The 12,156-nt window shown below is 32.0% G+C and overlaps 1 protein-coding gene across 2 annotated transcripts; it reads left to right on the top strand.

Moving 5' to 3' along the window:
• Nucleotides 1-965: 965 nt before the first annotated feature.
• LOC113563638 (cytochrome P450 4C1-like) lies at nt 966-10,902 on the top strand. Of its 2 annotated transcripts, XM_026975498.1 has the most exons (13): nt 966-1,302; nt 5,597-5,869; nt 6,137-6,246; nt 6,495-6,585; nt 6,867-7,052; nt 7,264-7,360; nt 7,954-8,056; nt 8,261-8,351; nt 8,439-8,545; nt 8,909-8,977; nt 9,207-9,375; nt 10,404-10,583; nt 10,650-10,902. In XM_026975498.1, the coding sequence occupies exons 2-13, from the start codon at nt 5,713-5,715 to the stop codon at nt 10,805-10,807; spliced, it is 1,518 nt and encodes a 505-aa protein (XP_026831299.1). In that variant the 5' UTR covers nt 966-1,302; nt 5,597-5,712; the 3' UTR covers nt 10,808-10,902. The 2 variants fall into 2 exon arrangements, with proteins under 2 accessions (XP_026831299.1, XP_026831300.1); XM_026975499.1 differs by lacking the exon at nt 966-1,302 and having other exon boundaries at nt 5,821-5,910.
• Nucleotides 10,903-12,156: the final 1,254 nt, after the last annotated feature.

Genomic DNA, 12,156 nt, shown 5'->3' with positions numbered 1-12,156 from the left:
CGCGCTGCTTCACAAGCAGATTTTGGCTGCGTTTCGTTATTCACTGCATCTATTACAGTATTACAAAGCATTTGGTATTGTGTACTTGCTTCGTAAACGCATAGTTTTATAAGTATGTGCACGTTCATTTAAGAACCTAAGAAAACGGCACATGCTCCTAAGAAATCTGCTTGTCAAGCAGCGCTCCTCACTCCGCCTATTCGATCTTCGTTAAGGGGGGAGCCTGGTTTAGAACGCTGAAAATAAGGTATATTTTACGAATTGTTTTTGGAGAAACTATACAGCGGATCATTATAAAACTTTGATGCATTTATTAGTACATGTTTAAAGATAAAAAAAATTATTTTTTTATTTGAATATATCGCTTGTAGAGGTCGTCCTGGAGAAATCTTAGTGCAGCCGCGTCGCCGGCATTGCAAATTGGTGAGCATTCTCCTGCCTCCAAATTTCGTCTAAACTGAAAAATTGAAATATGTTCTCGTTATTTATGAATTCCCATCGTCGATGAACCAAAGAGAGAAGAAAAAAGTTGAAAAGTGCCAAAATGGTGGAACTTAGAACACAAAAGTACGATTTTTAGGCAAAGTTTTTGAACTTTTTCATGCAAAAATAATTGTTTAACTTAATGTTTTTATGAATATTAAAGGTTCATCGACGATGGGAATTCATAAATAACAAGAAAATATTTCAATTTTTCAGTTTGGATGAAATTTGGAGGCAGGAGAATGCTCACCAATTTACAATGCCGACTGCACTAAGATGCCTCCAGGACGATCTCTACAGGCGATATATTCAAATCAAAAAATAATTTTTTTTATCTTTAAACATGTACTAATAAATGCATCAAAGTTTTATAATGATCCGCTGTATAGTTTCTCCAAAAAAATTCGTAAAATTATACCTTATTTTCAACGTTCTAAAGTAGGCTTCCCCCTTAAGATAGCCTATCCCCACCACTGATTTGGCCGAGTTGCCGGACCTGTCTATAAGACCGTGCTCTCGATAAGTTACTAAGTTGCATCTTAGCGTATCAGTAATGCGTCAGTAGTGCAATATGTTATATTCTTCAGCGGCGATTGGCGGAAGAGTGTAACAACAGTTTGCCATTAATAGCAGTAATAAGTGATTCGTTGTCGCAATTGCAGTTATTTAGTGTGGTGCCAACAATTAACATGTTATTAATGTACAAGAATCGTTATATTTTTTTAAAGAAAGAAGTATTTAGCAGAAGTTTTACGAATTAAGTGCTTCTTGAGAATACAAGTTGGGATATAAAATCTATGCAGATTTGCTATATTTGCTGTACGTTTATTATTATTCTATTTTACAATATTATTTTTGTTTATTCCCATCTATTTTGTTTATTATTTTCATACCGCATGGTTTTATCATATTTTAGATTAAATTTGTGGTTTGTTTTGCATATATCAAATCGCAATCCATTTAGATTAAATTAGTTTCTAAATTAAACATCTAATGTATGAATTTTTACAATTGCTAATTTGAATGAATAAGAAGCTAAATTTTTGTCTAAACTTCTTCGTCTCTTTATCAAATTATAATTGTCAGAGTAGATATTTCTGGGCTATTTTTAAATATAATATATTCTCAAAAGATACATGTACTATCTATTAGCTGAGAGCAAGATCAATTCAGTGATACATAATCTTCAAATGACCTCGAATAAAAAATTTGATAAAAATAATGCACGAAATTTCAAGTGCAGATACATAATAAATTTATTTTGCAGATATTCAATATGGCAATAGTTTATATTTATACAGTTTCGTAATAAGTTACTATATATATTGTATGCTATATATCGTTACTTACGATAATTGCGCGACTACGACATTATAGATGTTTATAAGAAATAAGACTGATAACATGTTTACAACGCGGTAGATATCTCAGTTATAAACAGAGATCTCATCGAGCTCAAGAAACGAAGTCCACAATCAGTACCGGATCTACACATAAGCTAGATAAGCTGAGCTTAGGGCCTCACATTATAAGGGGCCTCCTAGACTCATTATTTCTTGTTAATAAAACTGGTATTATAAAATAATTTTTTAAAAATAATTTTTTGTTATTATGAACTACTTTTTATTAATTACATTTTTTATATTTATCACAAAAAATAATGTATTACAATATTTCTTCGCGAAGAGCTGTAGATTATAAAATCTTAGTTTTTTCTATTAGCTACAACAAAGGCTGTGTTCCATTATTCACTGCCAGTATTGAAAATCTATAGTATACGCACGATGTGAACTATAAATTTTCAGTACTGTTGTCAGTGTACTGTCGTCAGTGTATTTCAGAACGCAGCCTAAAATATATGAAAACTTGTTTATTTGTAACTATGGAGACGGTATGGTACGTCCGCGGTTGCGTGCAAGCATGCTTCAAAGTAAACTATGTTCTTTGAGTATTTTATATATAGAGAGTGATAAACGAAGAACTTTGTCATTCAAAGATATTGTAACAGACTTCGCGATAAGGAAAACACGGAAACAGATGTTTTAAATAAAATTCGATCCCAATATTTTGTATCATTTGTTTGTGATGTTGCAATCTTGCAATAAATATATACGGACATATACATATGTACATATGTATGTATTGTTATTCCTACGAGTGTATTAAACATGTTTTTTTATTGTCCAAGTTTACTATTTTGGGAAATATAGGGGGGCCTCTGAAAAATCATAGCATAAGGGCGACAAAATCATAAATCCGGCCCTATCCATAATTGTATTCCAATAATAGCAGTGATATCAAAATGTATTATCACAACATGCGCATGTGGTTTCATTTATATCATATGAATGTAATTTCTTATGGGAATCTATAATGTTACATTCCATTACATGTTATAATAAGTTATTATAACAAATTTAACAATGTTATAATAATTAACATAGTTAATAACACAGTTATTAGAACAAAATTGTGTTATAATATATCTATTGTGAGTATTGACAAAGTACAACACAAGCCTGCTCACTTTATGCAGAAAGGCATACGCATACGCGACATGTGTGAGGAATATTGTTAATATCAGAAGAAATATTGTGAACGTCGAAACATTAAAGCGAAACAGGATTCGAACTCGATGACAATACGCTTATGATGTAAACAGGCTTATTTGTCTAAATTTCCTCTATATAAGGAGGTACCAGGCTGGAGACGAGAGAGGCTGTTGTAAAAGTAGCCAATGAGATTAGCACAATTAAATACGTGGAGTCTTATTAAGCCTGCGGCACACGGTACGATTTTTCGTACTGATTTTCTTACTTGATTCGTTACATAATGTTAATTAATAACATGCTCTGCGTGTTCTAATCATAAGAGTGTTACTAGTTTTACTACTTCACACGTGCAAATTATCTTATGTGTTGGATTAATATTTTCGTTATAAGATTTCTAGAGATTTTAATGTAATTCTGCAAGACTATAAAAATCTTCTAGATAATAGTCAATATTGCCTACAAATATTATTGCACACAAATTAAAAAAAGGAGTTTCACACACACACATGCAGAAATATATTCATACACATACACTTGTTTGTGTGTATTAAGTTCTTTCACAAAGTTCTTTTTATAAGACTTAATAAAATAATATATATTTAGTTGGTTACAATTAAAATGTAATTGAAATCACTGTTTTTATTTATATTGAAGAATTATAAGAATTATATACAACTTTTTAAGTTAAGTTTTATAAAGGTTAGGAAAATTATCACTTTTAACTAATTATATATATATTCAATTAATATCATAATTATAAATAAAATACATAATTACTTATACAGGGTGTATTACTAAAGGTGTTATAAGCTTATATTTTTAAAACTAGATGAAGTATGAAATTTTTGTTTCCCAGCAAATATTTGGTATCGAAAATAACATCATATGATGAAATTAGTTTTTTCCTAGGTGGAGTGGTTAAAGTCACATCAAGGACATTTTGATTTTTTAACTGTCGACATATATTTTTTTATTGCGTACGATTGTAGCCCGTCTCCTGACGAGTAGATTGACCACAAATAGTCATAATAACAAAACAAAGTAATAAATCCTTAAAGCAAATGTTCGAAATTAGCGCCATTCAAAAATCAAGCGACTAAGCGCGGTAGCGTCGCGATGTCAAGGATATAAAAAAATAAGGTTCCGAGCAATGAGCATCATTGCATATACGTCGAGCGTTGCCAAATTCATTGCATAAACGTCAAGCGCTACTGCATAGCCTTATCCGGAATTTCACGTCACACAAACTTTCGATTAAAATATCTCAGGAACTACAGCCTTATTTAAAAATCTAACAGCATTTTTATTATATAAAGTGGACGCAAGCTACCGATTGCGACCAAGTCGAATAAGATTGGTGCAGTCAATCCTGAGATATTGTAATCGTATGCTAGAAATGTGACGTTTCGTTTTTCAGATTCAGATTATTCAGGTTCAGCCTCACATATGTATGATCGCACGCACACAATCAAAGCGATTTTGTCCGTCAAGGTGCGTTCACATATGCACGACTTATTTAATTTATTAGGAATTAAAAATGATTTTGATACATGAGAAAATTTTATTGGAATATAAATAAATAAAAATATAAATTGCAAAAATTATAAAAAGTTTACATTTAATTATTTTAAATTCAACGACGCGGTAGCGTCACGATGCCAAGTAAATAAAAAAAAATACATAAAACAAGGCAAAATTCGAACATATCCGATATAATAATGCTACAAATCTGTTAAATAAAGATTTATTTTGCAAGGTTAACTTGAAATTATAAAAATTCAAAATTAAAACTGTATTTACTGAAAAGATCTCTATCGGTTTGCATATATATAAAATTATTAGTGGAAATTTTCATCAAGGTGAAAGTACAATTGACGGACATTATACAAATATAATACGTGTTAAAGATACCGAATGTCAATTACTAAATGATTCGAAAGTACAAAAGTGTAGTTGGCCTCGAAATGCATATATATTTTTTGCAGACAAAAATACAAAAAATTTTACAAAAAGCAAGGAGACCCACTAACAAAAACTCACAAAGGTGAAGAAATACGCCAAGTACATAAAAACTCCCAACTTGTCAAAACTCAAAACTAAATATGAAATCAATAATTAACTAGCCAAGTATCTAGAAGCAGTTTGAGTATTTTACCCAAACGTTTTCTATGCATACTCTCTTATTGCATGATGACATTGAAGTACTTGGAGTACCCGGATCGTAGTAGTCATGTATTCTTGTAAATTTGTACAGTATCTTGATTTGTATTGTATCTTGTATCTTCATAATTTTCAATAATAACTCGCAAATGATTTTGTGTCTCTTATAATAGAACAGTACGTTTTAATATGATTCGGTTTTATAGTAAAGCACCAAGGTTACGATATGCCACGTGTTTAAGATAAATAAAATTAATATACATATGGTCTATACTTCCTTGTACGGCATATTGTTTAGCAATACAAAGCACCTTGTCAGATTATCTTCTATAATTATCTCTTATAGCCTTAAGTTAATGTTCTTTAATAATCGCAACAACACAATTTATTTTTTATTACAGCATAATACAGATACATTACATAAATGATAATAATCATTACAATTAATATCTGAAAGAATTGTGAGAGAGACGAAACGAAGGAAAGCTGCACACCATTTTACATTATTCAGTAAACGATGGTTGTTGGCGTACTACTGTCATGTGCTGTTATTGCATTTTTATATTATTATGTTATCCATCTTGCAAGATTCAGACGGCTTATCAATCTTATTCCGGGACCACAAATGTTCCCAATTTTCGGTGATGTTGCCAATGTATATGATCGTTCAGGAGGCAAGTTAAAGTTTGCAAACATTGTCAATCTGTCAACTAGGGTATGATTTGTTTATAAAACCTATCAGTGTATAGATAGTAAATTAAGATAGAAAGGGTGTATTTGCTTAATGCCTTAATGGTAATAATACGTGTTGAATTAAGTTTTAACAACTAAACTCAATTCAATTCTCTCCAAATTTCTGAATTTGCATACACTTGAATACTAAAATCAAATGCTTGAGTTTATTATTTTCGATTTTTTAATTTGGTTTTTTGATATTATAGAAGATCTCTGGGATCTTCGGGATTTACGATTTAAAAGACATCGGCCAATTTATAAACTTTGGAGCTTGACAATCGCTAACGTCGTCCTTAGCCATCCGGATGACATACAGGTACAGTAAATTAATTGTAGATCGATGTTGTTTGTTATATAAAATCTTTCGGATACCTATGATTATTTCTATGAATGATCGAAAATAAGAACTGCATGAACAGATCTTTCCTAAAGTACACTTTTCTCAAGAACTTCTCGCGAAGTGTAGATCGCGCTCTACATTTTACTACATTTTATTACATTTAAACCTCGCCCTGTTTCATGAAAAGCATTATATACATATAATTTGAGTTTTTCTGGTTTTAGACAATATTGAACAACACAAAATATAACACGAAAGGCCTGGTGTATAAACTTCTTCATTCATGGATGGGAGACGGTCTTCTCGTTAGTAAAGGTACCGCAACATAGACTTAAAACTATCTTTTGCATCTAATATAAAAACACACGCACGCACAATTATAAACTTTTTTTCTATATAAATAATACAAAAATATTTATATTTTCTGTTACTTAATGCTCATATGTGTCTGCGTTCTATTAACTTAAAAAACAGATTCATGAAAAATATTTTATATACATGCTCTTTTTAATAATAATAAACTTAAATAATTGGATAAATTTGTTATCCCCATTAAAAACATCGTGATTAAAAATGCCATCTTATTTTTATTTCAGGAGCAAAATGGCAAGAAAGGCGAAAGATACTAACGCCTGCGTTCCACTTTAATATTTTAAAAAACTTTTTTGATATTTTGGTCGTGGAAAGTAATCGTATAGTGACATCGTTAAAAAATATGAAAGACTCGACTGTTCCGGATTTACAGTCTTTCATTAGCCATCACACTTTGAATATAATATGTGGTAAAAACGAAATATCTATAATTCTAGAAAAAGAAAGAAAAGAGTTCTTGATCTAACTATATCTATGAAAACAAATTTTTTAATAACATTTTGCATTAAGCTTCTGTGGTTTGCCCTGTATGAACAACACTAAACTAGTATTAGTTAATAACGTATAATATATAATATATTATTATAAATCGATAAATGTTTATTTAATTTCAACTTACAGAAACTTCCATGGGCATTTCATTGCGGAACATGGAAGCGGTTGAACAACAGCAGTACCGCAAGGCAATTCATGACTTAACTAAAATATTATTGTACAGGTAATTATGGAGTTAATATTAAATTTAAGGCTCCTGGGTAGTCACCGCAGACATGTTGAATTATGACGTCAGAGGCGAGAAATGACACGCTGAAAATTCTTGCGTGCCATTGCCAAATAAAAAGATATTCGCATAAAACAACACTTTAGATCGCTTTAGCATACTTCGAAAATAGTCCGGAAACTAACCTTTTTTGTTAACAGTTAATCAATAGCCGTAAAATATCTGTAATATGAAAATAGTCTTGCACATGCACAGCCATTTCCGCATGACCAAGTCTCATATCACAGTTATTTTACGACTATTGACTGTTAACAGAAAAAGTTAGTTTCTGGACTATTTTAGAAGTATGCGAAAGCGATCTAAAGTGTTGTTTTATGCGAATATCTTTTTATTTAGAAATGGCACGCAAGAATTCTCAGCGTGTCATTTCTCGTCTCTGACGTCATAATTCAACATGGCCGCCAAAGTATACGGAAACTCGTAGTGTCGTAATAGTTATAAAACACTTATTGTTAAACAAAAAGTACATTTATCTTTTTATATGTATTTCAAATATATACATATTTCTCATGATCAAATTATATGTATAGAATGTTCCGTCCGTGGTATATTAACGATAGACTATTTTGGTTCTCGTCGAAATATAAACAACAAACTAAATGTTTGAAAGTATTACATGGTTTCACAGAAAAAGTGAGTACAAATAATATTACACATAATTATGAGAGTTCTTGAGAAAATTACACAATCTTTTCCAGTAAGATATTAAAAACTTTATATAATTAACATAATATATGTTTTAATGATAATTAACATAATATATGTTTGAAAATTTCAATGTTGCCGATAACCTCCTAACGAACGCATATTTTTACAACATAAGATCATTTCTTGTAGATTATTGCGGAAAGGAAACGATATCACGAATCCACTGGTGGACGATATCTAAATTTTGAAAATGAGGCAGAAGATAATGATATGATAGGAAGTATGTATAGAATAAACGCAATAATTCCGTTATCATATTAATAAACTTTTCGATTAGAGCGTCTTCCATTTGTTTTATTTGTTTAAGGCCGAAAGAAGCGCCTTGCCATGTTGGATCTCATGATAGCAGCGTCCAATAATAACCAAATGAGCGATTCGGACATCAGAGAAGAAGTTGACACCTTCATGTTCGAAGTAAACGCTTTCATCTCATTTATGTTTTTCGGAAAATATTACAAGATATGAGGAATAAATTGAACAGGCAGATTAAAATAAGTAAAAATTGTTACAACTACGTCTCATACTTTTAAATAATTATTTCCTTAGAAACTTGTAATTTCTTTTTAATTAAAAAAACTAAGCGATGCTAAGAAGTTCTATGTGAAGTTCTTTAAACATAGAGATATAATACATGTGGATTTCGAGTTATTTAATTAATTATTTCTCATAAATTAATTCTGTTTTCATCACAGAAGTATCTGTGACTGTAACATGACAAATGATGATAATAGACTTTAAAAAGCATGATTTTGTTTCAACATATATATATAATTATAGGGTCACGATACCGTATCAATGGCTCTCACCTTCACTATATTACTATTAGCCGAACATAAGGATGTGCAGGTATTTTTTATAATGAAATACCGAATTAAGATAAATACAATTAATTTAATTCAACTGTTTCATTTACTTGACTTTCACATTTAAGTGAAATTGTTGTATAGTATAGAAATATATAGTATATAGTTATAGAATAGTATACATATAATTGTGTTTTTACCTTAATAGTTAACTATACGAATAATCATATGATTCAAAATTCATCTGAAATATGAAAATCTGTTTTATGTAGGATCGCGTCAGAAATGAAGTCAATGCTGTAATGGAAGAAAACGGTGGAAAACTGACTATGACAGCGTTACAGAATCTGCCATACCTAGAGAGATGTTTGAAGGAAACGATGAGATTGTATCCTAGTGTTTATTTGATAACACGAAAGTTAGCGGAAGACGTAATGCTACGTGAGCAGTTAATAATTATAGCATATTATATAGTTTTTGTATCATATAGGTTTTGTATCATAGCAAAGATACTAACAAGGAGAACCTCCCAAGTGTAAGTCTGAAATCGGCATGAACTTTTGTAGAATGAAAGGGCTTTAAGAGTAAGTAAACACCTGTATAGACTTAAGGTGCTATGAACAGCCGTTTCGGAGAAAACAACAATTAAAAAGGACCCCGCACATTTTATAGGAAAAAATCGGCTCCGGTCAAATTGGCTGAAATTGAAATATGTTGTAGTTTAGGTGATGTTGATTAAAAGTTTCCTTAGGCAAAAACGCCAAAAATAAAAAATATAAAAGATACGACGACTTACGTGTTTAAACATTTTTTAAACTCCAATTTTGCTCACTTTAAGTCGTCGTATCTTTTATATTTTTGATTTTTGGCGTTTTTGCCTAAGGAAATTTTTAATCAGCATCACCTAAACTACAACATATTTCAATTTCAGCCAATTTGACCGGAGCCGATTTTTTCCTATAAAATGTGCGGGGTCCTTTTTAATTGTTGTTTTCTCCGAAACGGCTGTTCATAGCACCTTAAGTCTATACAGGTGTTTACTTACTCTTAAAGCCCTTTCATTCTACAAAAGCTCATCCCGATCTCAGACTTACACTTGGGAGGTTCTCCTTGTAAGACGTGCAACATAGAAATCAAGTGTTTCATGCAACAGAAACTCATGATGACATTGTTCCATAAAAAAATTGTCGATACGTTTATTGTTCGTTGCATAACATTACTGATATGCTAAGTGCATCGTTACTGAACTGAAAATGTATCAAAATTAATAATCTTTGATATATAAAATAAATACATCAATACATAATCGATCAAGTTATAAATTTAATTTAATACGCGGAAGCTGTCGTTTTTATTAACGTAGATAATAATTAATAAATTAACATTTACTCTGCACTATCCGGATTGCTTTTTAATTAATAATTGCTGGAATTATAATCTGTAATCTTACTCTATTATACTATTTTTAGAATCGTATCTGGTACCTGCTGGAGCAAACGTGATTATTGACATTGTACATCTCCACCAAAATCCTGATTTTTGGCCAAATCCAGAGGTGTTCGATCCAGACAGATTTTTGCCAGAACTGGTGCAAAATCGTCATCCTTTTGCTTATCTACCGTTTAGCGCTGGTTCGCGGAACTGCATAGGTAATCTACGAGATCATAATATCTTGTTGCGTACAAAGCAGATTATAATGCGTTTACTCATAACAGGTCAACGATTCGCCATGATGGAGATGAAAACTGTAATTGGTACTCTGGTGCACAACTTTAACTTGGAGCCCATTGATCACTTGAAAGATGTTCGATGTTCAGCCGATATAATTATTCGCATTGGGCAGCCCATACGCGTGAAATTCGTCCCAATCTAACAGAAATTGTGCAACTGCTACAAGAGAATATGCAAATTATGTCGGTGTGAAAACCTAATGTATGAAGAGAAATAACGAATTATTTATGTATATTATTTGTGTAAGCGTTATTATATTAGTAGTGTGATTTAGTTTTGAGGGTTTTGCAACAGATGGCTGTAGTGTCAGTTTGTTCCAATAGCTGTTTCCGATAACTGTTCTTTCTTACAGTGTTGACATTATCTATGACATTTAGTAGCATTATAGCAATAGATGCAATAACAGTCGTGTTTATATCATCGTAAAAATGGAACTTCCAAAAGCTCTTTAGCATTTTCGACATGCGTTGCTTTTGTTTTTTAATCAAAAGAAAACTGCGGCTGACGGTTATAGAATTCTTGTGAAAACTTATGATGATTCTGCCCCATCAATTAAGACGTGTGAATACTGGTTTAGACGCTTTAAAAGTGGTGATACTGATGTGAAGGACAAAGAACGCTCGGGACAACCAAGAAAACTTGAAAATGCAGATTTGCAAGCATTATTGCACGAAAATCCAACACAATCCACTTCAGAACTTGCCAGAGCATTAAATGTTGATCGTACAACAGTTACGAAACATTTACATGAAATGGGAAAAATTCAGAAAGAAGGCAAATGGGTTCGACATGAATTATCGGAAAGTGCCATTGCGAACCGGTTGAACATTTGCATTTCGTTGATCGCCAGGCAAAAAAAGAAGTCTTTTGTCTCGGATTGTTACTGGGGATGAAAAGTGCATCTATTTTGATAATCCGAAACGCAGAAAATCATGGGTGGATCCAGGCGAACCATCAACATCCACTCCGAGACGCAATATTCACGGTTCAAAAGTAATGCTCTGTATTTGGTGGGATAGTGTACTATGAGCTGTTAAATCCGCATGAGACTGTCACGGCTGATCGTTATCGACACCAATTGTACAAGTTGAAGCAAGCATTGGACCAAAAACGACCACCAATTGCGAGTAAAGGACGGAAAGTGATTCTTCTTCGTGACAACGCTCGACCTCACGTTGCGTTATCAGTGAAACAAACACTATTAGAGCTCGAATGGGAAGTCTTACCGCACCCCGCGTATTCTCCGGACATTGCTCCATGCGATTATTATTTGTTCCGGTCGATGCAACACGCTTTAGAGGATACACACTTTGATAATTTGGAAGAAGTGCGAAAATTCGTCGACGAATGGATCAACTGAAAAGAAGAGTGATTTTATCGTGGTGGAATCCATCTCTTGCCAGAAAGATGGGAAAAAATTATAGAAAACGAAGGAAAATATTTTGATTAAGGTATTCATTCATTATCATATTTAAATACATGCGTTTATGA

The sequence above is a fragment of the Ooceraea biroi genome, chromosome 2 (assembly GCF_003672135.1).
Source record: "Ooceraea biroi isolate clonal line C1 chromosome 2, Obir_v5.4, whole genome shotgun sequence".
In the NCBI taxonomy this organism is placed as follows: Eukaryota; Metazoa; Arthropoda; class Insecta; order Hymenoptera; family Formicidae; genus Ooceraea; species Ooceraea biroi.
The sequence above is the reverse complement of the archived record's forward strand: the minus strand, read 5'-3'. Positions and strand labels throughout refer to the sequence as shown.

What these genes read in the sequence shown, in the direction of transcription:
- LOC113563638 (XM_026975498.1), top strand. Translation starts at nt 5,713, where the DNA reads ATGGTTGTTGGCGTACTACTGTCATGTGCTGTTATTGCATTTTTATAT. An exon ending in ACTAAAATATTATTGTACAG is followed by an intron (nt 7,361 to 7,953) that starts GTAATTATGGAG and finishes TTATATGTATAG; the next exon opens with AATGTTCCGTCCGTGGTATA. An exon ending in AGATAATGATATGATAGGAA is followed by an intron (nt 8,352 to 8,438) that starts GTATGTATAGAA and finishes TATTTGTTTAAG; the next exon opens with GCCGAAAGAAGCGCCTTGCC.